The 27,484-nt window shown below is 33.3% G+C and overlaps 4 protein-coding genes across 7 annotated transcripts; 2 read left to right on the top strand and 2 right to left on the bottom strand.

Annotated features, from left to right (window-relative positions):
* The first annotated feature begins 1,667 nt into the window (after positions 1-1,667).
* Positions 1,668-3,149, top strand: LOC108208455 (LIM domain-containing protein PLIM2b). Its single transcript, XM_017378984.2, has 5 exons — positions 1,668-1,969; positions 2,137-2,236; positions 2,326-2,348; positions 2,436-2,525; positions 2,617-3,149. The coding sequence occupies exons 1-5, from the start codon at positions 1,835-1,837 to the stop codon at positions 2,923-2,925; spliced, it is 657 nt and encodes a 218-aa protein (XP_017234473.1). The 5' UTR covers positions 1,668-1,834; the 3' UTR covers positions 2,926-3,149.
* A 2,104-nt stretch (positions 3,150-5,253) lies between these two features.
* On the top strand, positions 5,254-15,347 carry LOC108208738 (K(+) efflux antiporter 2, chloroplastic). Its single transcript, XM_017379261.2, has 21 exons — positions 5,254-5,436; positions 5,764-7,474; positions 7,686-7,857; positions 7,948-8,038; positions 8,378-8,514; positions 8,612-8,671; positions 8,782-8,901; positions 9,470-9,538; positions 9,804-9,869; positions 10,066-10,155; positions 10,428-10,532; positions 10,881-11,009; positions 11,222-11,431; positions 12,070-12,219; positions 12,712-12,765; positions 12,863-12,921; positions 13,605-13,671; positions 13,752-13,928; positions 14,540-14,596; positions 14,747-14,821; positions 15,046-15,347. The coding sequence occupies exons 2-21, from the start codon at positions 5,820-5,822 to the stop codon at positions 15,166-15,168; spliced, it is 3,666 nt and encodes a 1,221-aa protein (XP_017234750.1). The 5' UTR covers positions 5,254-5,436; positions 5,764-5,819; the 3' UTR covers positions 15,169-15,347.
* On the bottom strand, positions 15,200-19,093 carry LOC108208739 (putative threonine aspartase). Of its 3 annotated transcripts, none has more exons than XM_017379262.2 (11): positions 18,862-19,093; positions 18,703-18,753; positions 18,371-18,491; positions 18,208-18,292; positions 17,779-17,860; positions 17,494-17,584; positions 16,915-17,081; positions 16,266-16,429; positions 15,888-16,011; positions 15,705-15,809; positions 15,200-15,575 (listed from the first exon to the last, which is right to left on the bottom strand). In XM_017379262.2, the coding sequence occupies exons 1-11, from the start codon at positions 19,009-19,011 to the stop codon at positions 15,483-15,485; spliced, it is 1,233 nt and encodes a 410-aa protein (XP_017234751.1). In that variant the 5' UTR covers positions 19,012-19,093; the 3' UTR covers positions 15,200-15,482. The 3 variants fall into 3 exon arrangements, with proteins under 3 accessions (XP_017234751.1, XP_017234753.1, XP_017234752.1); XM_017379264.2 differs by having other exon boundaries at positions 15,247-15,575; positions 18,239-18,272; XM_017379263.2 differs by having other exon boundaries at positions 15,247-15,575; positions 16,915-17,078; positions 18,862-19,092.
* A 1,822-nt stretch (positions 19,094-20,915) lies between these two features.
* Positions 20,916-26,692, bottom strand: LOC108208740 (phosphomannomutase). 2 transcript variants are annotated; one of them, XM_017379265.2, is made up of 12 exons: positions 26,495-26,692; positions 26,055-26,146; positions 23,444-23,488; positions 23,240-23,306; positions 22,785-22,861; positions 22,415-22,450; positions 22,177-22,232; positions 21,967-22,066; positions 21,790-21,885; positions 21,612-21,701; positions 21,379-21,430; positions 20,916-21,129 (listed from the first exon to the last, which is right to left on the bottom strand). In XM_017379265.2, the coding sequence occupies exons 2-12, from the start codon at positions 26,121-26,123 to the stop codon at positions 21,074-21,076; spliced, it is 744 nt and encodes a 247-aa protein (XP_017234754.1). In that variant the 5' UTR covers positions 26,124-26,146; positions 26,495-26,692; the 3' UTR covers positions 20,916-21,073. The 2 variants fall into 2 exon arrangements, with proteins under 2 accessions (XP_017234754.1, XP_017234755.1); XM_017379266.2 differs by having other exon boundaries at positions 26,055-26,141.
* Between the last annotated feature and the right edge of the window lie 792 nt (positions 26,693-27,484).

Here is a 27,484-nt window from a genome sequence, read left to right as displayed (position 1 = left end):
TTATTTATTTCTCACTTCTACTCCATTTGTTCATTTTAAACAAGAAGTCATTTTTTTTAAACTAACCAAAACATCCTCATACTCCGTCCGTCCCATTTAATTATATATAAATGTTTGGTACGCGTTTTAATAATTTTATAAAATAAAAAATCTAATTATTCGGGAAAAAAAATTATTCGGGAAAAAAAATTAAAAATAAATTATAAAACTATATTTTAAAAAATTATTAAAATATGAGTCGTGATCATATACAACTCAGGTAGACATAGGAAATTACAATATTCACGAGAACTTTCGATATCTATCTCGAAATTTACGACTCATATATTTTCTCTTGTCTATTCATTTTGTTTGTTTTTCTTGTAATACACAAAACAAGTATTAATATTTTTAAAAATATATAATTCTATAATTAATATTAATTTTTTAATAAAAATTTAAATATTAAATTTATATTTAAAAAAAATTAATAATAAATTATAATATATGCAAACAATTTTGAGGACGAAAGGATCAATAAACTATTTGTGAGTGAACATAACCTTATTTATCCTAACACAAGAGTTATATTAGAAATTTCTAATATATTAATAGTAAATAATTTTATTTCTTTGATAAAAATTTGTTATTTTATATTGAGAACTAGACTGAAACAGTGAGGAAAGCTTAACCTCCAAAGCCCCCAGGAACTTTCTTTGGAACATAACCAGTACATAACCAGTGTCCAGTAGCACGATGTTTTGCAGCCATCTCCTCTGCTTTTTAAAGTTCTTCTCCTCTGCATAAATTATTTCTTTTATTTTCTTTAAAACATTTAGTTTTTTCTAAAATTGCAGATATTATTGTTTATATAAAATTTATGTTTTTGCAATCAAATTCTACCGAATGTAACAAAAATTCAATGCAATCAAGATGAATTTCATTTAAAAAAATTATATTGAGTTACATTTTGTGACCGGTTTAAAAAAGTTGTCGCAGTTGCTTTTTGTCATAACCCATATTTTTATAAATATTTTCAAAAAATAATGCAACCATACAAAATAAATATATAAACCAGTATAAATAACAAATATAACTAAAATAATTTACTTTGAGTTATATTTAGTTACAAATTATATAAGAAAAAAGTTAAATCTAGTTGCTTTTATCACAAATCCTGTTTCCATAAATATTTAATTTTTTTTTATAAATCCTCAAAAAATTAGAAAAACAAGAGTAAACGACAATTTCCAAATTTTTTTCATACCAAAGAGTTGATTGCTGTAATAACTTCATGTTAAACAATGATATTCAAGAAAGATATTTTTATTATAACAATAATAATACCAAACAGAAATTTATTAAGGTATTTTATATATGATTTTATATATAATATTTTTGATGAATATCAGTAATGCAATGCATTTCATATGAATATTGATATATTAAAGATTAACAATTCAAGATTTGTAATATAAAAAATTTGTTTCCGATAACTTCATTTGCACTTTTCATCCTTCTTGGAATGAGTCATAATCTCAACCTTTTTTCCCTCCTCCATTTTCATTTCATCCATTCCTTGGTTTACCATCAACCTTATATCCTCAACACTCTTTGGTTAACCATTCACGTGTCAATGCATCCTCCATTTTAATTATTTATATGGCGCTTATATAGATGAATGAAATGCTGATATCTTGTTGGTAATCTCAATCACAGAGGGACGAAAATCATTCAGAGTTTCCAACCCATTTAAATTCTCCTCCAATCCTGAAACTTATCGGCATTTCATTTTTTATCAGAATTACTATTTACGAATTCAGAATATTTTCATCTAAGGAAAAGGAGATTTAAAATGGCGTTTACAGGAACTCTGGATAAATGCAGTGTTTGTGACAAGACTGTCTATTTTATGGATTTATTAACCGCTGATGGGATAACATATCACAAATCCTGTTTCAAATGTAGCCACTGCAAAGGAACTCTTGTGGTATGATCCCGCATTCACACACATTCATTTTTCTCCTCATTTACTATTTTATTTATTCGAATAAATTTCTGATTGTGTACAAAACGAGTGGACGATGAAATACCTTTTCTATTTTTGTTGAATTTTTATGTGCATGAGGAGGTATTTGACGAATTGTTGCATGGCAGATGAGCAACTACTCTTCCATGGATGGCACCCTTTACTGCAAAACTCACTTTGATCAGCTTTTCAAGGAATCCGGAAACTTTAGCAAAAACTTCCAACCATGTAAGACAACTATATATATCATTCTTATGGCATTTAGGATTTTGAGTTCATATATTTGCTGACTATTTTCGTTTTGATCATATTAACAGCAAGGTCAAGAGAGAACTCTATGGTAAGTCGTTTGATTGATTTCTCTCAATTTAATTCAATTTTTATAATATTTTGTGTTAGTAATATTCACTATGATACTGAAATGCAGACAAAGTCTTCAAGCAAGCTCGCATCTTTATTTTCTGGAACTCAAGACAAATGCTCAGTTTGCCACAAAACTGTGTATCCTCTTGAGAAGGTTTGTGGCAAAATGATACTCATGTCATTTCCTCCAAAACTTAGTTATTTATGATAAATTGAGTATGAAATTAGTTATATTTGTCGAACAGATAACCATGGAGGAGGTAGCACTCCACAAATCATGTTTCAAGTGTGCTCATGGAGGGTGCTTTCTTACACCCTCATCATATGCTTCTTTAGACGGTATTTTCTACTGCAACAATCACTTTTCTCAACTCTTCATGGAGAAGGGAACTCTGTCTCATGTTCTTGAGGCTGCCAAAACCAAAAGCGCTGCCCCGTCAGCCGTCGAATCTGAGGAGGAAGAAAATAAGGACGATGAACCCGTGCCACAAGTCGAATCCGAGGAGGCAGAAAAGAAGGAGGAAGATCAACCGGAAGATAAACCGGAAGAATAGAAAATACAAGATAAACAACTAGAGTTATTTGATGCCGAGAAAAAATATTCACGGTGTTTTTTGTTACAATTTTTCTTCTCCTCTAGCTCATTGAGATAATTAGATGAAATTCTAACTGTTTCAAGTTTTTGTTTATGAATTATAAGCTTATGACAGCGGCAAAGATTCTGTAAGTTCTTTAAACAATTTATTAATACATGCTAGCTTACGGCACAAATATTTTGTTAGTTGTTTTATTTCAGAGTTTTTATATATGTATTTGAATTCGTTTTGTTAAAAATGTGTTTTAGCTAGAACATTTATAGGAATTATAAAGAAATTGGTACTTAAAATTTACTTAAAAACTGTCAAAATATATTTAGTTAGAAAATGAGTGAATTTTTAGTTAGGAAATCATCTTTAGTTCTTTCAAAATGTGATTTAAAAGAAAGAACTCTTTCGAAAATATATGCATATAAATAAAAGGCTAGTCGATAAAAAATCAAATCAATGATCATAGTATCGGTGGTTTTAATTAAAACGCTACTTGCTCTTAGAGGAAATAATAATAATTATTATTATTAAAGTTAAATTAATTTTTAAATCATATTTTTTTAATAAGTGGATTGCTATTTGAAATTAGTATTTTTTTTTGAAAATATTTTACGAGAAAATTTCACTGTCAAATCACAATAAAATTATTGAATATTTCATATTCTATTTTCATTTCTCAAATTTATATGATTCCCGCTGTTATCATTTTCAACCACATTTATATTAAATTCTGCCGGCACAAAAATTTTACACATCCTGAACGTATATTTACTTATAATCCGTGCCATGTAGAAATATCTATTTAAATTTAATAATTCGTATTTAAGAATTATCTTGGTAAAAATTTTATGTTGATTTATAAAAAAATTGAGAAGCAACCAGGTTGTCTTCTAGAAAGATCAAAATCTTCGATTAGTTTTTCAAGTTCAAATCACAGTTTTGTTCGAGGCTCTAACTCTTCCAAAAGAGAATTCTTCACTGTCATCTGACATATTCCGAACGTTATTGTTCTTATTTGAAAAGTTTCTCACCCAGTACAAAGAATCTTTCGGAGGAAGAAGTTCAGTCTCTTCTTCGTCATTATTGAAGCTTACTTTGTAAAGGAGGCAAATAAAAAAAGTGTTATTGCAAAAGAAGTGGAGAACTTAAATACCGAGATCAGAAGTATAATGGAGTTTATGATTATATTTGACATTTCCAATGCCTTGAATTACAAATCTGATATATGGATCCTGACAGGGGTAAGAAATTAAATTTTGTTCCTAATTTATATATACTCATATTATGCATATATTTAAATTGATCTTCTTAAAATAGGGGTAAAAGTAATTACCGGTGCACTAGTTCGAATATATATATATATATATATATATATATATATATATATATATATATTTCATAGATATTATATTTTTATGACAAATCTAATTAAAAAAAACCCTTCTAAGATGAAATCTATTTGCAAATTTCAAATTCAAAATAAAAAGATCTGATATGTAAAAATTTGTTTCGAACATCAAATAATATTTTATATTTAAATAAATATAAATATGAATATATTTTTTATTATATAATATTAAATTTATTTATACCATAATAAATAATCAAATTATCCTAAATATATAAAAAAAATAATGAATTATCCTAATATATAAAAAAATAATAGATTATCCTAATATATAAAAAAACATAAATTTTTACTTACTTTTTTCGTATATATGTGAATTTATATTTTTATCAATTTTACTCTTTCAAATATATTTTATAATTGAAAAAATTTGTAAAATATATATCGGTGAATAAAATGGAGTATCTCAGTAAAGTTCAAGACTACTACTCTGTCCCATTCAATTATATACGTTTCTTTTCAACTGCTCGACACGCATTTCAATACTCTTCTAAAATATAGTTCCGTAACTTATTTTTTAGATTTTCTTTTACTGAATAAAAATATAACATCCAAACTTTAATTCAGAAAAAGATAATTTTAAAAATAAATTACACAACTACACTTTACAGGAGTATTAAAGTCCGTGCCGCGTCCCGTCCCCCAATGTATACAACTCAAGGACGGAGGGAGTATATTTTATTGGTTCAGAGCTCACTTTTAAAGTTATAAATAAAATATTAATTAAACTTATAAATAAAATGTTTCAAAAAAAAATATAAATAAAACTATTAAAGCTCTGTGACAATATCTAGTGTATATCGGAAATTAACTACAGTGTAATTATATATATATTTTTTGATTTATGGGTATACAATAAAATGTGGAGGGAAGCGAAGCAGAGGGGAATCGGAGATATTATTCTACTAAACTAACCGCCATCTCAAACTGAGTTGCACAGAGAGAGAGAGAGAGGGGTGAGGTGGAGGGAGGGGGAGAGAGATTACTTTTGGAACTGAATACTTGGCTTCATTTTCGGTTCGAAGACAAATTTTGTCTACCGAGTCTGTTATTAGTGTTAATCATGATAGGTGAGTTCTCGTATGTATATTAGTTCTAATAAACTTGAATTTCAGCTAAAATAGCTATTATTTCAGCTCAGTTTTATATGTAATCTTTGATAATTGAGTGATATATGTACTGGTTGAGTTTTGGAATTTGGGTGATGTTGCTGCAGTTCTCTAAGGCGTTTATTAAGTGATATTTGTTGTTATAAGTGATATTTGGGAATGTATTATTTTGATTTGCAAGGTGTTCGATAAATTAGCTTATAGTATTGTGTAATTTTTAGCTAAAATGTTCAAGCAATTTTTTTGAAGATTTGAGTTTAAGTTTGGATGATATTGTTGATTCTCTAGGTGTTCTATAACGGTCAAAAAACATAAGAAGAAGATTTGATAATAATACGGGAAGAATGGACTGTATCTGCAGTTTTCAGCAGCTGAGTGTGATTTCTGGCGGTGAAGGTTCTAACTATAGCTTGTTAGAGAGTTTGAATTCAAATTTGAGCTTTAAATGTAGATCCATTGGCAGTAAGAGGCTGGTTTTGGCAGGCCGCTCAGAAAAGTTGAAAAAATTGGTAACTTGTTGTAGAAATGAAGTTGTTAGTTATCTAGGTTGTCATATGTTACCAAGGAGTTCGGGATTCAGTTTTACTTGTGGTATTGAGTCATCAAGTGGAGTGGTTAAAACATGCTGTCAGGGAGAGGATTCAGTTGTGTTTATTAATGGAAATGGCAATGGTCGGAGAGTAGATTATGGTGCGAGTGCCAATGGGGAGGGTCTAACAGACGGGGTTGATGACAGTTCAGAAGGTGATGGTGTAGTAGAGGAAGTTGAAAAGGTTGAAGGAACAGATATCCTAAGTTTAGAGGGTTTAAGAGGATTGTTACAGAAGGCTCTTAAAGAACTAGAGATTGCACAGCTAAACAGCAGAATGTTTGAGGAAAAAGCTGAGAGGATATCAGAAGCTGCAATAGCGTTGAAAGATGAAGCAGACAGTGCATGGAAGGATGTTAAATATACACTTGCAGCTATCCGAGAGATTGCAAAAAGAGAGGGTAGGGCAAAAGAAGTTGTTCAGACTGCAACGATGTCCCTTTCTTTAGCAATGGCGAGACTTCAGGTAGCAGGGGAATCCTTAGAAAGTGCTAAAAGAAAGACTTCCTATAAGGATAAATCTACAGAAGGTTATGCAGATTACGATAATGTAGGAGATAAGTCTAATGCATTAAGAGAAGAGGAAGAAACAATCTTGTCTGCCCAGGAAGATATCAGAGAGTGTCAGGCTAGGTTAGCAAAATGTGAGATGGAGCTGAGGCAGATACAGAGCAAAAAGCAAGAGCTGCAAAAGGAAGTGGGCAGGCTAGTCGGGGTTGCAGAGAAAGCTGAAATGGATGCTTCAAAAGCAGAGGAAGATGTTGCTAATATAATGCTTCTCGCTGAGAAAGCCGTTGCTTTTGAACTAGAGGCTGCAAAACAGGTAAATGATGCCGAGATTATTCTACAGAGAGCCGAGAAAACCCTCTCCGTTTCCCCTGTCACTTCTTCAAAGTGGGTATTACAGCAGAATGAATCATCTAAAGTGAGTGAGAGTACACTTGTTGAAGAGGATAAGATGAGCCTCGAAAATTCAGGCGATAGTAATGTTGACAGAGACAAAAAAGTACCACAGGATACTTCGTCTTTGATTGGTGATGCCTCGTCAGATAACCAGTTAGATGTACAGGGACAGAGACTTGAGGACTCCAGTGAATCTGGAGATGGTGTCCTTGAGAATGGAAAATTGAGTACATCACAAAAAGAGATTGAAGAAGAAGCAGAGAAGTCAGAGAATGTAGTTCACAATAGGAAATCAGAGTCACAGAAAGATTCAAATCGAGACAGCTCTCCACATAGTGCTCCAAAAGCATTGTTGAATAAATCTTCTCGTTTCTTCCCTGCATCATTCTTCTCTTTTGCTGGTGATGGGACTGAGTTCACTCCAACTTCTTTCTTTTATGGGCTTATTAAGTCTGGAAGAGAACAACTGCCAAAGCTGGTGGTTGGATTGTTGCTTGCTGGATCAGGGTATGCATCATAATCAATAATTAATTGTGAATATTCTTTCCTCTGTCTAAGTATCTTTTTGATGTCTTCCACTTAAATACAACTCATTCATTTCTAGATATCATATTGTTTAGCCTTACTTGCCTAATATAACTGTAACAATGACTGGTAGTTTGCAATATTATTTACAAGGTCTTGCTTTCTTTGACCAAAGGGCTGATATATGTCACAGGATTGCCTTTTATGCTACCCGCACTGAGAAGGTTAATCATATTTTCCAACAGTCAGATATCATTACTGCTAGCATTGATGAAGTTTCATCAAATGCAAAGCCTATACTTCGACAAGTACTGAAATTACCGAAGAAATTAAAATTATTAATGGACAAGATTCCTCATCAAGAGGTATGCGTTGAGAGTACATTCAGCTACTCTTCATACTAAACAATTATAAAATTATCTGATCAAATATTTTTATGTTCCACATGTACTCAGGTAAATGAGGAAGAAGCTTCTCTTTTTGACATGTTGTGGTTACTTCTTGCAAGTGTTATATTTGTCCCTCTATTCCAGAAAATTCCGGGAGGTATTGAGTTTCTTATTGATTTCATTAGCTGCCATATAATCTGGCCATCTGGGTTTTTTGGCTTCAACATTTTTAAGTGTACTGATAAATTCCTCGATGCTACATGTATTTCGTTTGCTTATGTAATCTTTTTACTTACCAACATTCTTATTGATTCTTTTTACTTACCAAAATAAATATTGACTTTTTGTTGCTTCCGAGGATGTTATTCATCATTAACCCTAAAATTAGCAATTTACGATTATCTGCACATATTTCTGGGACTTTCATATTTTCTTATGTGTAAAACTAGTCCGTTTTTTTTGCTGATGTAGTATCTATATTTGCTTTAAAATTTAGGCAGTCCTGTTCTTGGCTATTTGACTGCTGGTATCTTGATTGGACCTTATGGTTGTTCCATTATCCGCAACGTACATGGAACAAAAGCTATAGCTGAATTTGGCGTTGTTTTCTTAATGTTTAATATTGGCCTTGAGGTGAAACCTTTAAAGATATAAGCTGTTGTAAGACATTTTAGCACTCACTTTATTTTTTGTGAATTGCTTGAAACCTAATAATCGCTCATCTTTGCAGCTTTCTGTCGAAAGGCTAAGTTCCATGAAGAAATATGTTTTTGGGTTGGGCTCGGGTCAGGTGAATGGAATCATAACTTCTTTACCACTTTCGTTTCATCTGTCTATTATAAATCTTTTATAGCGTTAATTGTCTAGTTTATAAGATAAAATTTACAATGCTTAAAACAGGTATTGGTAACAGCAGTAGTGGTTGGAATGATTGCTCATATTGTTGCTGGACAGGCAGTTCCTGCAGCCCTTGTCATTGGTAATGGTTTAGCATTATCTTCTACTGCTGTTGTCCTTCAGGTAGCTATTCTTAGATATTTAGTAAAAATAATCCCGCCATGGGCCCAAGTTTTTGGAATCTCTATAGGCAAAGAATGATACCAAAGTAATATTATTATACTCAATATATATCTGCAGTCCATTAAAGTTGCGTCTGAACCTTTTTGGTACTTTGTCTAAGTTGATAAAATGACTATTGTTATCAGGCATGAGGTTTTTCCTCAAATAGTAAGAGTAGTAGAGATTTTGTACATGTTTATGCTCAAATGTGGAAAAATGCATAATATGCATTAAATTAAGTCACAATGCAGATGAGATTCAATTTCAGCAAGGATTACTTATAAAAATATACCAGTAAATTGATGCTTTTCCTAATTCCTCCCAATGCTACTCAGGGTGACTACTAGAACTCATAAAATAGAGTAGTGGCTGGTACAATAAAAGCCAGAATATGAAATTTCAGTAGTCTAGTATGCTTGTGATTTGATTTAGTTCAGATTCAATCTGTTATTTCAGTAAGTTGGCCACACTACTATGCCATGTCAGCGATACAATATTGACCTATATGATTGTAATTATTTTAAAACAGGTACTCCAGGAAAGAGGGGAGAGCACATCACGCCATGGACGAGCTACATTCTCTGTATTACTTTTCCAGGTATTCCTATAAGCTTTAAAACGATGGGTAAGCTTTATATTCCTTGTACTAGGTATACATATAATCATTATACAAATCTACTCATGGATCCATTCTGGTGGTGCTATTTACATTTTTCAGTTATTATACCTCTATGCTTCATTGTTTGTCTGATGAGATTCCTCTATATGCCACAATCGATGCGATGTTTGCATTTTTGCTTTTCAGCTAATGGATTTATGCTTGCTGTTCTTATAATTATTCCGGTTATATTTGGTATTTCCAGGATTTGGCTGTCGTGGTTCTGCTGATACTGATACCTCTTATTTCACCGAATTCATCTAAAGGAGGGGTAAACATCGTTTTTTCATTGATCCTGGTTATAACTTAATACTTTATGCCTTGTATCTAAGAAACTAAATCGTGTTCTGCCATTACTGTACCGCTAAGGGATTGATAGATGGCAACTCTATGTGTTGGCCAATACTCAGCGATCCTTGCTGATACAGCACCTTTTCCACTGTAGTGTATAATTCCCAAAATTTCAGGTTGGGTTCCAAGCAATTGCTGAAGCTCTTGGAATGGCAGGCCTCAAGGCTGTTATTGCTATTAGTGCAATTGTCGCCGGAGGACGCTTGGTAAGTTAAATATTTTTCCTGATTCAAACCAGACCTCGTTTAATGCTGGATGATATTGCAACTCCTCAGTTATTGTCTCCATAAGAATAAATGCTTTATGGATGGTTGGCACAAAGTATTTGTATGTATGACCTTAGTTCTTTTACTTCTGCAATTAGTTAGCCTCATTAAAAGTGATTGTCTGAAATGCATGAAAGCTTTTGACATGAGAGGAAGATTTTCATTGATTTTAGTATTTGTGATTTTTTTAATGCTATTTTGCTTAAATGCAGCTGCTTCGCCCAATATACAAGCAAATCGCAGAGAATCAAAATGCGGAGATATTCTCTGCCAACACACTCCTAGTAATTCTTGGTACAAGTCTACTCACTGCGAGGGTATGCAAATTTCTGTATTAGTTTTATACTTTCTTACTAGCATTCAACTGATTATGCATATTTTGGTGGACCGAGTAGGGCTTCACACCAATCGAAATCTTGAATATATTAATTCCTAATATTTTCTGTGTGATCAGTAAAACAGTGACAAGATTATATAAGACGTTTGAACATAACTACAGGTTCTTTAGGACAAGAAAAAAAAGAGGAAGGCTATAACTATAACTTAAGTTTTACATTAACTCAAACTACAACATTGGGTCCACCACTGGATGCGAAATATGCTACTAGAATCCTCTATTGTCTATATTAACTACTAATCAGTTCCCACATGTTAAATGGAAACAGGCTGGCCTTTCTATGGCGTTGGGTGCATTTTTGGCTGGTTTGCTTCTTGCCGAGACTGAGTTTTCTTTACAGGTGGAATCAGATATTGCTCCGTATCGTGGCCTTTTGTTGGGTCTCTTCTTTATGACGGTGGGTTATTACATCATTATTCGAATTTTAGTATTAATTCTAGATACTTGATCATTAAAATATACTTTATGATGTGATTACTTGTTTCTGACTGATACAGGCCTTGAATTTCTACTGATAGCATATGTGGATATGATTGTTCCAAATGATATATGTCGACAAGAAATGTTATTTTGTATACTGTTTTTATAAACCTACCTTTTGGCTTTCAGGTGGGAATGTCCATTGATCCTAAACTTCTCCTTTCAAACTTTCCAGTTATTATGGGGACATTAGGACTATTAATAGGTGGAAAGACGATATTGGTTGCTCTAATCGGCAAGCTTTTTGGTATTTCAATCATATCTGCAATAAGAGTCGGTCTTCTACTTGCTCCGGGTGGAGAATTCGCATTTGTAGCTTTTGGTGAAGCTGTCAATCAGGTTTGTCTGTACAGACTTCAGAAAATTCTCTCATGTCTCTGACTTGGTTGCCTTTCCCTTTCCCTTTATCAAGCTTCAGTATTATGTTCTAAGAAATGCAGTATGTGCTTCAAATATGAGACACGTAGAGGAAGAACGATAGCATGATCACACTTCAACAATTTTGTTAGAATACAATATGATCATGGTAAGCCCCCCTCCTAACACCTTGAGGTTTTACGAGAACTGGTAACTTAACATGGTAACAGAGCTCATGCTCACAATATTATCCTGGTAAGCCCTCCTAACACCAAATTTCATCCAATAATGATGTGTAAACTTGGCAATCATGTAGATTTCAAGTTAGGAGCAATGTGTAGACTGTGCCACAATGGTCAGTTGAGCATGTACTTCTCAATTCCATTAAATGATGGTGGGCTAGGTTGAAGGTCGCCTTAACTGTTATGTGACAAACTAAGTCTTCATTAGCACCATCATATAATTATTGATTTGTGTAAGCACGTAACCCATTAGTTTAAACTATGTCAGCTTGAATCCTTAAAGTATGCTATTAATGTTATTGAAAGGTAAAAGATGAAATTATAGACATCCTGCAGTATCAGTGGTACCAAGACTAACTTTTGATTTTTTGTGCTTAGGGTATCATGTCTTCTCAATTGTCATCGCTTTTGTTTCTGGTAGTTGGTATCTCAATGGCCCTGACACCATGGTTAGCTGCTGGAGGCCAATTTATAGCTTCTCGTTTTGAGCAGCATGATGTAAGAAGTTTATTACCTGTTGAGAGTGAGGTAAAATACAATTAATCTTTTTAAAAGTTGGGTGTTTGGATAGAGAAATTTTCGTTATCGAAAGCATGGTTTTGTTATATATTAATGCTGACTCATTTTAGTGCAGAATCTACAATGGTATGTATATAGTTTCTAAAAATACAGAATCCATATGATACTGGTTGAGTTTAATAAGTTTCTGGTGCTTGGGCATTCAGGAAAAATCTGAATATTCATTCTCTTTATATAAGTTATTTTAGCTTTGGACTTTTGTTATAGAGTGTAGCCATGAGACTCTGGTTATTGTGGTATATGCTTTTTTATTTTTCTCACTTTATCATTTCTACAATAATAACATCAAATTGTACTTTTATATTTGCCCTGATGAATGTAAATTCTAGGTGATCAGCTTCTACAACATTAGCTGCTCCTGTTCTGATTTTCTGCGGCTATTGTTTATTGAAATTTAGATTTTGTATGCGTAAAAATGAACACTTAGACTTCTGTTTTCAGACGGATGATTTACAAGATCATATTATATTATGTGGATTTGGACGTGTCGGCCAGGTATTGCGACAATCTTAAAACTCTGTTTATTAACTGTTTAAAATGAGGGATTAAAAAGCTTTACGAGTCTCATCTAATTCAATATTTTATTGGTTAGATCATTGCTCAGCTTCTATCTGAAAGACTAATACCATTTGTTGCTCTGGATGTCAAGAGGTATGAGTCTCTGCTTAGTCTGTCCTTTATTCAAAGTAGAATGATAAATCTGTAAAATCTTGATTCTAAAATTTTCTCTGTTAAAGTAGAATAATGCATTTGTAGATTCTTGCTTCTAAACTACACCCTTTCTTCATAAAAACTGGGTAGGCTTTATGCTATTTACTAGTTTTGTTGTTTATATTCTATTTATGTAAATTGTACATAATTTAATTGTGGTTTCTACGCCATAGTACAAGAGAGCCAGAATAATTTTTGATAGCTAAAACATTTTTTCTTTCTCTAATGAAGTTAGCATGCTACAATGTATATGCACGAAATTAATAAGTACATTCCAGGTATAAATATGTAAGACCTGGTAGGATGTTTTGGATGTCCTGCTTTTTTCTTTTTCTTTTTCATTTTTTTTTTTGGGGGGGGGGGGGGGGGGGGGGGGGTGTTACTGTAGCATTCATTGTCAGATATTTCTAAACTTTGCATAGCTCGTTTGGTGGTCGTTTCTGAAGAATGCGCAACCTCTGATAGGATACAAGAACACCGGATGCTTGAAATAAAATTTATTTGTTCACTTCTATGTTCTGCATATATTTTGTTGACACACTATAAGTATAAGAGATTTAGGTTTCCTGTATCAACAGATTTATAAATGCAACTTCAATGTTCATAGTTGTTCTTTGCTTTAGTGATCGAGTATCAGTTGGGCGTGCCCTCGACCTTCCCGTGTACTTTGGTGATGCTGGTAGTAAAGAGGTATGGTTGAGTGAAATTAGTGGTGTTTTCTTCTTCTTTCTGAGATATACTAATCTACTTGGTGCTTACCTGGTTGACAGGTTCTGCATAAAGTTGGAGCTGAACGAGCTTGTGCTGCAGCAATAACTATGGATACTCCAGGTGCAAATTATAGAACTGTCTGGGCTCTGAACAAGTATTATCCCAATGTCAAGACCTTTGTGCGTGCTCATGATGTTGCTCATGGGATTAATTTGGAGAAAGCTGGTGCAACAGCGGTATCTTTCTACTATCTTGTATACCCTGTGATATTTTTCACATTCAGATTGATGTTGCAATGTTTTATTTTATTTTTTTAATTTGGATTACATTGCTTTTTAGTTTCTTCTGTCCATTATACATAAATGCTTAAACATGCGATTGTCTTTGACCTACCCCAAACTAGCATGTCATAAAAAAACTAGGGTCTTGCATTGATCCAAAGGGTCACAGGTTCGAATCTCACCCGCTCTCGAGCACTTACCCCAGTTGAAGAGACAGTGGGAAGATTTCACCAAACAGGATCGGGTCCCAAACCGTATTGCAGGGAGTTTCCACCTGCCGGGTCTTATCGTTTCGTTAGTCCAATTTACATACCCGTGTTCCTTATGGAGCTATGGGTTCTTAGACAAAAATCCTAGATAGGCTAAGGTGCCATGCAATTTGTCTTTTTTCAAAAAAAATAGGAGGAAGGTAGATTTAAAATACGGGGTTACCGTCAGAATATGCATTATGTTCCCGGATTTTTCTGAGATCCGTAAACATTTTGCCCACGGCAATTTACCTTTTCTTTTAGCCGGAAGAGATATTTATATGTCATATCCAAAAAACTGTAGTTGAATGTGTGCAGGTTGTCCCAGAGACGTTAGAACCAAGCCTGCAATTAGCTGCTGCTGTTCTTGCACAAGTAAGTAGTATCATGCCCCCACTCCTCCCTTTCCCGTCCCGCAAACCCACACGCAAACTAATACATTTGAAAATCTAAAAGCCATTGGTGATATTACAATATCTTCTGTAGTTATGTTTTATAAAATTTTATCCATGTCTTCTTCTATAGGCTAAACTTCCGACGTCTGAGATAACAGCAACAATCAACGAGTTTAGGTCTCGCCATCTCTCTGAGCTTACCGAGGTAACTAATCTTTAAGTTTTTCTCCTAAAGTATAATTGATTTAAATTGTATCAGATTAAAGCCAAGTATTGTTATCATTCCCTCATTTACATCTCGCCCTCGGAGCATTTTGCATTACCCATTACAAAATATAGAAGTTTCACTTTCACTTATTCTTTACAATTTAATAATGCTCCAGATTATCTATAGGTTTCTAACATACTACCAATGCTATATTTCTGCAGTTGTGTGAAGCAAGCGGAAGCTCTCTTGGTTATGGTTATTCTCGGATGATGACCAAACCCAAATCAATGCCACTGGATCTTTCTGATGAGGACGAATTACCTGAAGGAACTCTGGCAATATAACCATCATATTAAAGACAGGAAAGTGAAGAAATTAAGGAAAAAATAGATGAATATACACTTTGATAATGTACAGCGTACTCTGCCAAAATTATGCATTGAAATTTCACCAACTCTGTAACATAATATTTTTCACAACTTTCAAATTTCAAGGGGCTACATAAGTATATTTTTAGTATGAATATCGCTCCAACCCAGTTTTTAAAGTTCGGTAAAATTTAAATCACCCCTCACGCCGCCAAAAAAATATGTAGTAGTGTAAATTAGGTGCAGATGGGTTTATAACAACTGATCCAGCTCTCCTGTCTTTAGAACAGCTATGATGGCTTTCCATCAGTTAGATCAATACGTGCAGCAAACTGATTTACCCTACACCCAATTTGCTGTTTTGCGCTCCTAAGAATTGTAGCCTGCAAAAGATTCAGGAAACCATGACTAGGGAGAACTAGAAAAAATGGCACAGTACAATCACCAGGAGCAGCTCAAGTATTACTTACTAAACTACACACTTTAAGTTGCCACTATTGGATGTAAAATACCTTGGGCCGCTTCATTGAACCTCCGAAATAACCTATTCCAAAAGACAAGGAAGTGTATACAGCAGCAATCTCAACAGCCCTCAGCATTGATGAATTACCAGGAGCCTAACAAAATTTTGCATATCATATGTTTTTTGAGCAAAAGAGTGGTGAAAAACAAAGAGTAATATTGACTTCCCTCACCATTATCTGTGTATCTGCTTGCACTAATAGAACACCTGAACTCTGGTCTATGTCGTTTCTACTGCTCATTTCATCAACAGACTGTAGAACTTTTGTACAGGCAGATATCGGACCTGATTGTGAGCTGATACACAAAATAGCTAATGAAACCTGTGAGCAAAATGACGCTTATAAATGCACATCAAGATCTTTTAAGCAGCTATTCACACTTTACCAAACACATTTACAGTTACAAGAAACAGTATACTTTCCACCTTGATGGGTATATGCATTATATTAGCAAGCCTCTTGTGCTTAAATCACAAATGGCGATGGAAAATGCTTCTTGTTAATCAAATTTATTCGTGGTATTTAAAATTATAAAATTGTAGATCTTACAGTGATGATGATATGCAGCATTCACGAGCAGCAAATCCTTTCATAAGATATTCTCCAGCACCACTAACACAACTACCGACAATGTAAGGAGAACCAAATGGACCCTTAGAAGATGCCCAGCAGCCAGATCCATATGTTGCTGCTACCCCCACACGCCCGCTAACCTACAATATTTGAATGCACTAAATTGTAAGTAGATTGAGATGAAGGAAAAACATTCAAGGTCTCAAGTTTGTACCAAATACACGTGGTATCAATAAATATGTGCCACGTAAATGAAATATCAAATATGTATACAATGGGTGTTTGAGACAATATACATGTGAATATCTTACAATTATTGAAGTAGTCTTGATTTACATACATATACAATGGCAAAAGAAAAAATGCTTTGCATCTTAGACTAAGGAAGCTTTTAGAGGGAACAAATGCACAAGGAAAAGGCTTCCTCTCTTTCACAGAAAATACACTCTATATCTAAGCAAAGAAAAATTTATGATGCCATGTCCACGATTAGGAGCCCATTAATCTCTCTTACACACCTTTAAAAATAAAAGAAGAAAAGGATGCACTATAGACAATGTGGTCCATACAGAAAGAATCCAAATAGTTGAATAGAATCAAAATGGTTGAATAGCATATATATCACCTTCAGTGCAACACCACCACTTGAGGATCCAGATGCAATGTTTCCTTCACAATCAACACAAATTACCCCAACCGTATCCATAATGCAGTCCTCCTCCAGTGTACTTAGCACAGACGACTGCTCACTGACCTGATTAAGTTTTGAGCAATCATATGCTTTAACCTCTGCTGGTGAACAATATGCAACACAATCAAGTCACTTAACAAACAGAAGAAAATGGAAATTTATATATATGTTGCATAATAAGTGAATGGAATCCACAGACAAAAATGGCTCAATCAAGTACCATTATTCTCGATTATTTAATACATGCCAATATAGCTGCAAAATTAGAGACAGAAGGCGAAATAAGGGATAGATGCTGATAGACACAGTGCTGTCTGTCTAGATGCATATAATTCTATTGCAAGGAAACAATATCTAGACCATAACCTCGAGCTATACCCTCTTGACTACCTTGTGCTTTTGGACTTTGGTTGCTATTCAGAACAGCATTATTAATCACTGGTAAATGAGTACAGATAGATTGCCACTTTAAGAGGGTTTAATCCTTTGGGGTTCTAAAAGTTATAAAGATACCTGATTTTGATACATTTAAAGCAGCTTTAGCATTATGAAGCATTGCCTTGTACTTCTTCCACTGGGTTAGTGCCTTTTCTGTCACCAAATACTGTTTGCATGCACATTATGAAAAATATATATACATCGGTGTAGATGGTGAAATCAAGAAAACAAAAAAAAAAAAGAAGAAGAAGAAGAAGAAGAAGAAAAGATTAAAATTAAAATTATCACAATAAAGGAGACCTTATGGAAAAATTCATGAACAGAAATCTATTCACCAAGTAAAACAAGGGGTCATCTTACCTTATCACGTTCTTCCGAAGATCCTTCAAGATCAATGTCCCTAGACTGTGCCCACTTTCGAGCACCCTCACCAACTAAGAACCTAGAAACAATAGGCAGACTCTGTAAGCACAAAGGATTGGTGGAATATTATACTATGCATTTACATGTTGGAGAGTCCAAACCAGAGGATGCATTGGTCAACCTCATGATGTACAAGGAAAAAATTAATATAATATGTTTAACAAAACTACGGAAGCTAAATATTTAATAACCCTGTAAAAGAGTTACAATATGCGCAAGTCATATCATCCTAACCAAAAGAAAATAATTTCATTGCATTCTTCTGTAATCATAAACCACTGGAATCCAAATATAATTGCAGAAGCATTCTAATTTCAATAAGCAAATAACTTTAAGTCATATTTTCAATTGATAAATAAAGCATACATGGGAGGAATTCGACCAAGCAACAATGAACCTGACATTTGCTCCCTCGCCAACAACGCAGCAATCTGAATCGGATTACGAACACCTGATAAGCATCAACTTAACAGAAAATCCTACTCAAACACCACAAAAAATTCGCATCAAGCAACAAACAGGCAAGTACCTGGCACGGATCCAACTGCCCCAAACGCTCCCGAACGCCCATCCATAATGCTAGCATCACACTCCACACAACCGTCTTCAGTCAAATTAGAACCTCGTCCAGCATTCGTGCTCGGATCATCCTTAATATAAAGTTAACAAGTACATTAGTCACTCGAACATATCAATCAATATCAACCAAAACTCCACCCATCTATCACAGATTCACAGCTACTATAATTGTAACCTTATAACAGCATAATAAACAAGAAGATCATTTACCAGAATCTTCAAGATTTTACAACATAATAAAAATCAAATTATAATTATAATTATAATTATAATTATAATTACCTCTAGGGATTGAATAGCAGCAACAACAGCATCAAAACATCCATTTGTATCCTAATTAACACATTCAATTAATATCAAATCGTCATAATTAAAACCTAATTATATTTATATTATATGTTATATAAATAATTAATAGATTATTAATGAATTAGAAGAGACCTTTTGTAGAACAGAAGCAGCGGCAAGACAAGCGCGTTTGATGGCGAGGCGAAGAGGCTTCTCACTCGACGGCGCGTGGTATCCAGCGCCGACGTGCACCGCCACGAAGAATGTTCTAGAGTTCCCATCGCCTGATTCGCGCCCTGCCATCTATCACCTGCGTCTGTCTTGCAATTTGCAAAACCTCTGCTAACTGTATAAGCTGGGAAATTAATATGAAAAAACAAGCTCTAAAGAGACGTTAAGTTTTTTCAATATAGGAGTATCAAATACTCGGATATAAACAGAAATATTATTTTTTTTAAAATGGACCGAGATTTAACTTGTCAAATAATTTTAAAAATACATTCACTATTATGATAAAAGAATTATCATATTTTTGTATTCATTCAAATTTAAAATCGAGATCTTATTTATTTTGAAAAACTTCTTATGCAACTGATGAATGGATTCACTTCAGAAAAAAACTGATAAATAGATGATCCAACTAAAAATAATTATGATTTATACGGAGAACAAAAAATTAAGAGAATATGACCCGCGATATACATACATCATTACATCTTCTTGGTCAGACACGCTCCGCCAATTATTTGTTGGTTTTTATACATAGTTGGTTTTTTTTTTTTAAACCAAAATATATATAGTTAGTTGCTTTTCTTATTAATTATAATTTATTAATATTATATCATTTTGTTCAATCCTCTTCATTTTTGAATTCTCCTTAATTTTTCTCTGTACTTTCCGTCTTACCTGCAACATGAAAAAAAAAATCCATTTTTATCGATACAATTTCGAATAACTTGCATGCAAAAATATTAATGCAAAGAATATAAGAAATGATGTACCGATAGAATTGTTGCCAGTTATGCAGCCTTCGTGGATGCACTGCATATAATCAGGACATCTTTCGACGCAAATAATCCAGCAGGGCAAGCTGGGGGGATAATCTCCTTTGCAACATGTATCACGAGTTCACGACAAAGATCACAGCATTCGTTGTCAGCAAGTGTACTAGTACCTCAACACATCACTAATACCAACACCAATATCGCAGCGATTTGAATTTTCGACCCTTCCATTTTTTGCGATATTTTTTTCTACGGTGCTGTTGTCCGAAGCATCGGTTTGTATATATAGAGAGGTAAAGAATACCTGATTCATAAAAGAATTGAAAAGATATTGTCAGTTATGATAATAAATCTTTGGAGATCACGTTTTGATATTTTGTGTGTAAAGTATTGAATATTTGATTAAAAAATTATAAAATATAATCGGTTAGAATAATAAATCATTAGATTATGTTTAGATATTTTATCACTATATATATATTGAAGCACTAGTAAAATATTATTTTCACGAGATAACGTTTGGATATTTCTTTGTGATATTTTTGTTGTATGGTGCTTTCGTCTGAGTATTGCTTTAGAAAAAAATTGAAAGTTATTGTCAGTAATGATAATAAACTCTTTGATATCTCTTATCTTTGAAGTGTTGAATTTTTATAAATTAACTATTATATCTTTTTTTTTGAAAGAACTGTTATATCTTATTTTTGAATTAGACCCGATCGAATCGAAAATTGGGAGTTTTCAATCAGACCAAAACCCGGAACCAAATATTTATATTATTATTATTATTTTGTTAGTTCAGATTTTATATACAAAATCTATTTATTGACTTGATACTAATTTGAGAATAACTAATCTTATATATTTTTTAAATAAACTATAACAGACAGGTTATGCAATATGAATTCTCATTTATTAACACGCAACAAAAAAAAATATTAATTTATTATATTAATTAGTATTATATAAATATTTTATTTTTCTTTTCACAAGATTATTTTAGTTATGACAAATTTTTAATTTCTTGACTCCAAAATGTGTAAACAAAGACTAAAAAAGTCCTATACTGATATACCGGTCTGGTACACTGACATACCCGATCTAAGTACATAGTACATACTGTAAAATTGTACACCACTACTTTAATCGTATTTATATATTAAAAGACCCTTGTGATCATTGAATTTTTGGAAAGTTTGATAATTTCAAAGAAAACGGTATACAAATTTCAACCACAGAGAATGTTAGTAAACAAAACTTTCAGTATGTGTAAAAAACATCAATGAATATATGGTTACAACTGATCAACAAAAGTTACAAAGCGAACTAGAAACATTTGATAACCGTCGAGAACTCTTTGATCAGTTGTCCAAAAAGAGACTGGTACATTGCTTCATCGTATCCTCAGGGCTTGTAACTGAAACACAGATCAAAACGCACAATTGTAACTTTGTTCTGATTTATAACACTATTTAGAATTATGAATCTAGCGCTACTAGTTGTAATGGTCATCCAAATGGACAGGTATTGTCCTAGGCTCCAAGCCTTTCCACACTATCAGTAAAAATAACTAGTGCAAGCAACCTGGTCAACCTCCTAAGACTTTGTTTTTGTGTGCTTAATTTTGCATGCATAGTTTATGAATTTGCTGAAAAAGCAAGCTGACCTGTGTGACCATGAGTTCGCTCAGATTCATATATTTCATGGTCATTGCCACCCTGTTCAAGGAAAATAATCAATGCTTTCAAATAGAACTTTAATCGCCATACGGATATAAAGCATAAAAAGAAGGGACAAGAAATCTATGATAATAGATAATGAACAAGAGGATGAACCCATACGGAAACTCAGTAGATAGAACTGACTTAATATTATGAGCTAGTATAATAAGAGCGGTACCTTATAAGTCTTGTCCCCAAAGAAGTGAATTTCAGTGAATTCGTCAAGGTACTGTAAGCAATATGTTTTGTCCCAACCTTGAGGAAACACCTGGTTGTTGCAGTGAAAGTTTTAGCACCCCTCTCCTATTTAACTCAAAGGATTTTTAAGATGAAAAAAAATAATGATAACAACTTACATCGAAGCTGATCTGACCGCCAATAGAGTAAGTGAGGTTCAGATGAGCAAATTTCTCTCGCAGCAGTGACACCAGTTTCGAGCGTATGTTGTGAATCTGAGATGTAACTTGATTGCTAAATTATAAATATGATGAATATCGAAGTTCAGCTGCATTGGGGAGGAACTAATCCTATACCTTGTCATATCTTTCAAATTCATCTCTTTCTTCCTGGCTACAGTTGCGGCCAATGGGTGAGACGTTTATCATTCCGCTTCGGAACTCAATAAATGTCCCCCTAGAATTAATCAATAAATTAAAAAATGAGGAAGTATATCACAAATCTCAACTTGTAGAAGAAGATCAAACAAGCATATATCTGAGATGATTCAGAATTTATTTGCTAACCGCTTGATAGGAATGTCCAGGTCAGCTATGTAGTGAAGTATAAAATTTATAATTGCCTGCATAATCATTGACAATACATGAAAATGATAACTTATAGACTATATTAATACTCAATCATAATGTCTGTCACCAATCAAACAGATGAATCAATCATGTACATTACGATGTTCATAAAGCATTAATATCCTTGAATTCAACTTCTATAACACAAGATCATATAGACAAGCCATCATGTCACCTTAAGATTTTCTTCACCGATAAAGGTCTTCAAGCTCTGCACACAATATTACAATATTAACAGTTAGAAGATCGAAAATCCAACACAACAAACAAAAGAGTCATGTATACTTTGGACAGAAAAGCAAAGAATATGCATATTATTCTTTTAGAATTAAATAGCAATGTCCATTTGTTTGCTACTAAACACCTAACTTTCTCCAGTATTGATAGTAATTATGCTGTGATATCAAAACTCGGTAAGGAAGGACATTTCAGGATAGATAGTGTTGGACTGCATCTATGTATTATAAATTGAGGTGTAACTGTTCATCATAATGCCATGACATAAAGTGGTCAATCAACCAAAGATGGAGGGATCAATGCACTACCTGGGTACCAATTAGTTTCCCATCTTTGTAAGCAACTAGGCCATTTTCAGCAAATACATAATTGTAGTCAGTTATCACTGCATAGCCAAGTATGTTTCACATGTAAGGGCAGTATATATATTGTTTGCTGCAACAGAAATGTGAAAACTAGAAGTGCATTCATAATAATTCAAAAAAGATGAAAACACCACAGGAGAATCAAAACTTATGCATAAGGAACAATGCACAGGACAATTAAAATTCCAGAAACTCCACCTAATTGTGGTGTTGTTCACATTACAAGGGAATTGTGGATGAGATTACACACAAAGATTACACAGGAATAATAACAGACTCCTTCAAAAAAAAAAGGGATAATAACAGACAATAGCTAACAAAACCTGACTGTAAATTCTTACAAGTTCACTTCATTAACATAATAATTTTAATGTTCAGGTTAACAGATTGTAGCTGACCTGTTTGCCCCAGTTGCTCTGATATCTTTACAAGATCTGATCCTCCCACAACCCCAATTTTGACCACCTGCCAGTATAATATGACAGTAGTCAGTATATGTGATACTATATCATTAAGCAATAATATCTTAAACTTAGAAAAAGAAACGAAAAGATCATTCAAAATTATTTCTGCGAACTGACTCGGGTATAAGAATTTCATACCTTTCCAAGTTCCTTCATAAATTGTAACATTTTCAAGGTGACCGCCTAACATTTCACACAGAAAAGCCTTCAGTGATTAATGATGTCAATAATAACTTGGTAAAACCTTTTACAGAGCTCTCTTTAATAAAATGGATTAAGCATTTATTGAGAAATAAAATACAAGGGTAGTTTTGTCATTATATTAAAATGAATATTGGACTCTATTTAAAGTCCCACGGGTTTCATTTTAGGAAGAGGGTCTATCTACAATGTAGCCGATTAATATATACTGCTATACCTAGTTTGTACATTCCTTTTGTTTCTTTCTTCTTCATCTTTGTTCATCTATTTAAAGTCCCACAGGATATATACTGGTATATCTAGTTTGTACATTTCTTTAGTTTCTTTCTTCTTCATCTTTGTTCATCTATAACATAGAAATAAACATGTATTATATTTGTCAACACGGTATCAGAGCCTTCGATTCTGACCCGAGTTCAACATCTTTGTTCGTGTATCTCCAAGGCGCTGCTGTGATTTCCTCTATAGGGGGAGTGCGTTGATGGGGTGATGGCCTATGTGTTTGATAAATTGTGTGGCCCAGTTTTATTTTGTTACAGCCTTTGGTTTTGATTTGGTTCTTGGAGGAAGGACTCTCAGAGCTGATTAAGAGTAGTTTCCCTTCTGGGAAATACGTGTTTGCTGGTGTTGTTGATGGAAGGAACATGTGGGCCAATGATCTTGCTTCATCTCTCTCTACTCTGGAGTCGCTTGAGAAAATTGTAGGAAAAGACAAGCTCGTTGTTTCTACCTCTTGCTCGCTTTTTCACACTGCTGTTGATCTTGTCAGGGAGACCAAGTTGAATTCAGAAATTATATCATGGCTTGCATTTGATGCACAGAAAAGTTGTCGAAGTAAATGCCTTGGCCAAGGCTCTGTGTGGTAGCAAGGATGAGGCATTTTTCTCTGCTAATGGGTCTCTAAGAGAGATGCAGCTTAGGGAATCTGAAGCATCTGGAAGGATTAGTGAATTAGAGAAGAAAATTCAGTATGCAGAAATCGAAAAGAAAAGTATTGCTGATAAACTCAGAAAATTGGAGGATGAGAAAGTTAATATCGAAAAAGAGATTGGTCATTGTAGTCCAGAGCTTCAAAAGATAACAGATATCATTGTTTCAAGGAATTCAAATATCTCTGCTCTAGATAAAAGAATTAATAATATTGTTGACCGTATCTATAAGAAATTTAGGGAGTCTGCTGGGGGTGAAGAACATCCGGGAATTTGAAGAGAGTGAGCTCATGGCGGTTGAACAGAATGCTGAACAAAGGCTAAGCGTGTAGTCAGCAATCAAAGCTGAAGTACCACTTAGAGTCTGAACAAAACCGAGACATGGATTCACGATTTACTAAGCTGGAATCAGCACTCAATTCCTTAAAGTCATCGTTAAAAGCAGTTGAGGAAAGAGAAAATGAACTCCAGTCTGCTATGGAGAAAGCAACAGATGAAATTGATCACTGGAAGACTGAAGCACAGGACTGGAAGCTCAAGTCAGAAGAGTGTGAGAAAGATATACAGGAATGGAAGAAAAAGATTTCTGCTTCAACAACAAACATAAGCAAACTTAATCATCAAATTAAAACAAAGGAGGCACAGATGGAGCAGCTAAAGTCTAGGAAGCAGGAAATCTCAGAGAAGTGCGAGCTTGAACAGATTATCCTCCCCAAGAGTGAACAATAAGGCTGTTCAGAAGGCCGCCGCTGCTCTTAAGGTTCTGAAAATCGTAAAATAAAGCAGAAGAAAACCAAAAATCATTAGAGGTCTTAAAAGAAAGGGAGAACTGTTGCAGGATCAGTTGCAACAAGCTCAGGATAGTTTTTCCAATATGCAAAAGTTACATGAACTTTAAAGTCTCGAGAGAGAAAGGTGTTCCAAGTTTGCAGTTACAAACAGTAAATGAAGAGTATGGAAATGATAGAAGTGATGATATGGATCCAAACAGCGTGTTAGAGAAGTCTTTGAATGCAAAGGAAAGAGTTATAGAACAATACATGAATGAAATCAAAATTGAGTGCACTGCTCAATGAGAAGGATGCTACTCTTGTTGAAACAAGGAAAGAGCTTCATGCATTGAAGCAATTTGGAAGGAAGTTGATTATCCAAGCATGGAAGAATAGGAAGGACTTGAAAGTGGAAGATGCAGTTGATGAGATGTTTAGAGACTGTTTTTCGAAGACAAGTAGAAGTAGTTTTAAATCTTCAAGCCAAGAGTTTCACTTTGTTCTCACTCATTGGCTTGAGGGGGAGTATTGAGGAATAAAATACAAGGGTAGTTTCGTCATTATAGTAAAATGAATATTGGACACTATTTAAAGTCCCACAGGTTTCATTTTAGGAAGAGGGTCTATCTACAATGTAGCCGATTAATATATACTGCTATATCTGGTTTGTACATTCCTTTCGTTTCTTTCTTCTTCATCTTTGTTCATCTATAACATATAAATAAAACATGTATTATATTTGTCAACAGCATTTCCACAGATTATCTAGATTGAAATTCAAGAAATCACTTATTTTATCCAGAGAGACTAACAAATCTGGCACAAGATCGCAGGGGAACAATGGCATACCTTTCGCGGAGCAGTAAGTGTGCCATCGACATCAAACAAAGCAATAACGCCAGTCTTCATCAAAGCCATTACTTGCCGTTGAAAGTTCTAAACTACAAGAAAATCCCATTTTCTCAATCTTAAATAAAAAAACAAGAACTTGATCACAATCAACAAAAAAAAAACCTTTCTCAAAATCACTAGATCAATTTAAATCATCTGTTCAACACAATTACAGCACAACATACATTACAAATATGCAAAAATTTAAAACTTCCCACTAGTTCTTGATAGTATCAGCAGGAAAAGCAAAATTTCTCCTTATACAAACAAGATAGACACAATTCCCAGCAATTTACATCATATACACACACATACTCAAAAGGGTGATTTCAACTCAACTCAATTCACAATTCAAATCACTTATAATAGCATTTAATAAAAAGAGAAGAGTGGCTTACAAAAGCTAATCAAATGTGAGTAATATCACAGTAGATCTGTGTGTTGTGCGTAGATTTGTGAATGAATGGGTGCGTAGTGTTTGGTATTTATAGTAATTATTCTGGGAGTGTGTGAATCTGTGACGTACAGATCTGTTGTAATGTTATTTTGGCTTCACTCAAAGTAGTTAGAGTTGTCTTCAACCTTTTTTCTGATTTGAGTTTCGATCTGGCTGGGCTGAGTTTATCTATCCGAGCCTTATTTTGACATATAAATAAATATCTAACAAAAATTATAGTAGCTCTGTATTTTTTGATGACTAGATTTTGTGTTGACAGGGGTATATTGATTAATAATATATATTTATATTTATTATTATAGACATTTTTCATAGATATATTTAAGTGTGAATCTTTTTAAAAATATAATATACATATATATATATATATATTACCTTTTATTGAAATAATACACTATTATATTATATCATAAATAATTCATATATTAAATTTATTATTTATTAAATTAAATATTACATAATAGTGATAGTTCTGTATCCGGTTGTGCTGAATTTATTATATATCCAAGCCATATTTTGAGAAATATACATATACATATATCAAATAAAAGTTATAACTCTTATATGAGTAAATGTTGTATTTATTAGTATTGATAGGAGTATATTAATTAATAATGTATATTTCATTTTTTATTAAATATATTTTTTCAGAGATATATTTAAGTGTAATTTTTAAAAAAAAAATATAATTTACATATATATATATATATATATATATATAATATTCTATCATATTATAAAATTTTCATATATTAGCTTTTATTATTCAATTAAATTAAAAATAGGGCTAATTTAAACAGATTTAAATATTATCCGAAAACAAATATTGTCACTCAAATTTATATAATCTTTCAAAAAACTAATCGGATAATCAGAAATTAATTAGAATGATTGAATGGGTCATTAATTGGATATATTAAAATAGTATAAT

Source organism: Daucus carota, chromosome 2 (genome assembly GCF_001625215.2).
Source record: "Daucus carota subsp. sativus chromosome 2, DH1 v3.0, whole genome shotgun sequence".
In the NCBI taxonomy this organism is placed as follows: domain Eukaryota; kingdom Viridiplantae; phylum Streptophyta; class Magnoliopsida; order Apiales; family Apiaceae; genus Daucus; species Daucus carota.
The sequence above is the reverse complement of the archived record's forward strand: the minus strand, read 5'-3'. Positions and strand labels throughout refer to the sequence as shown.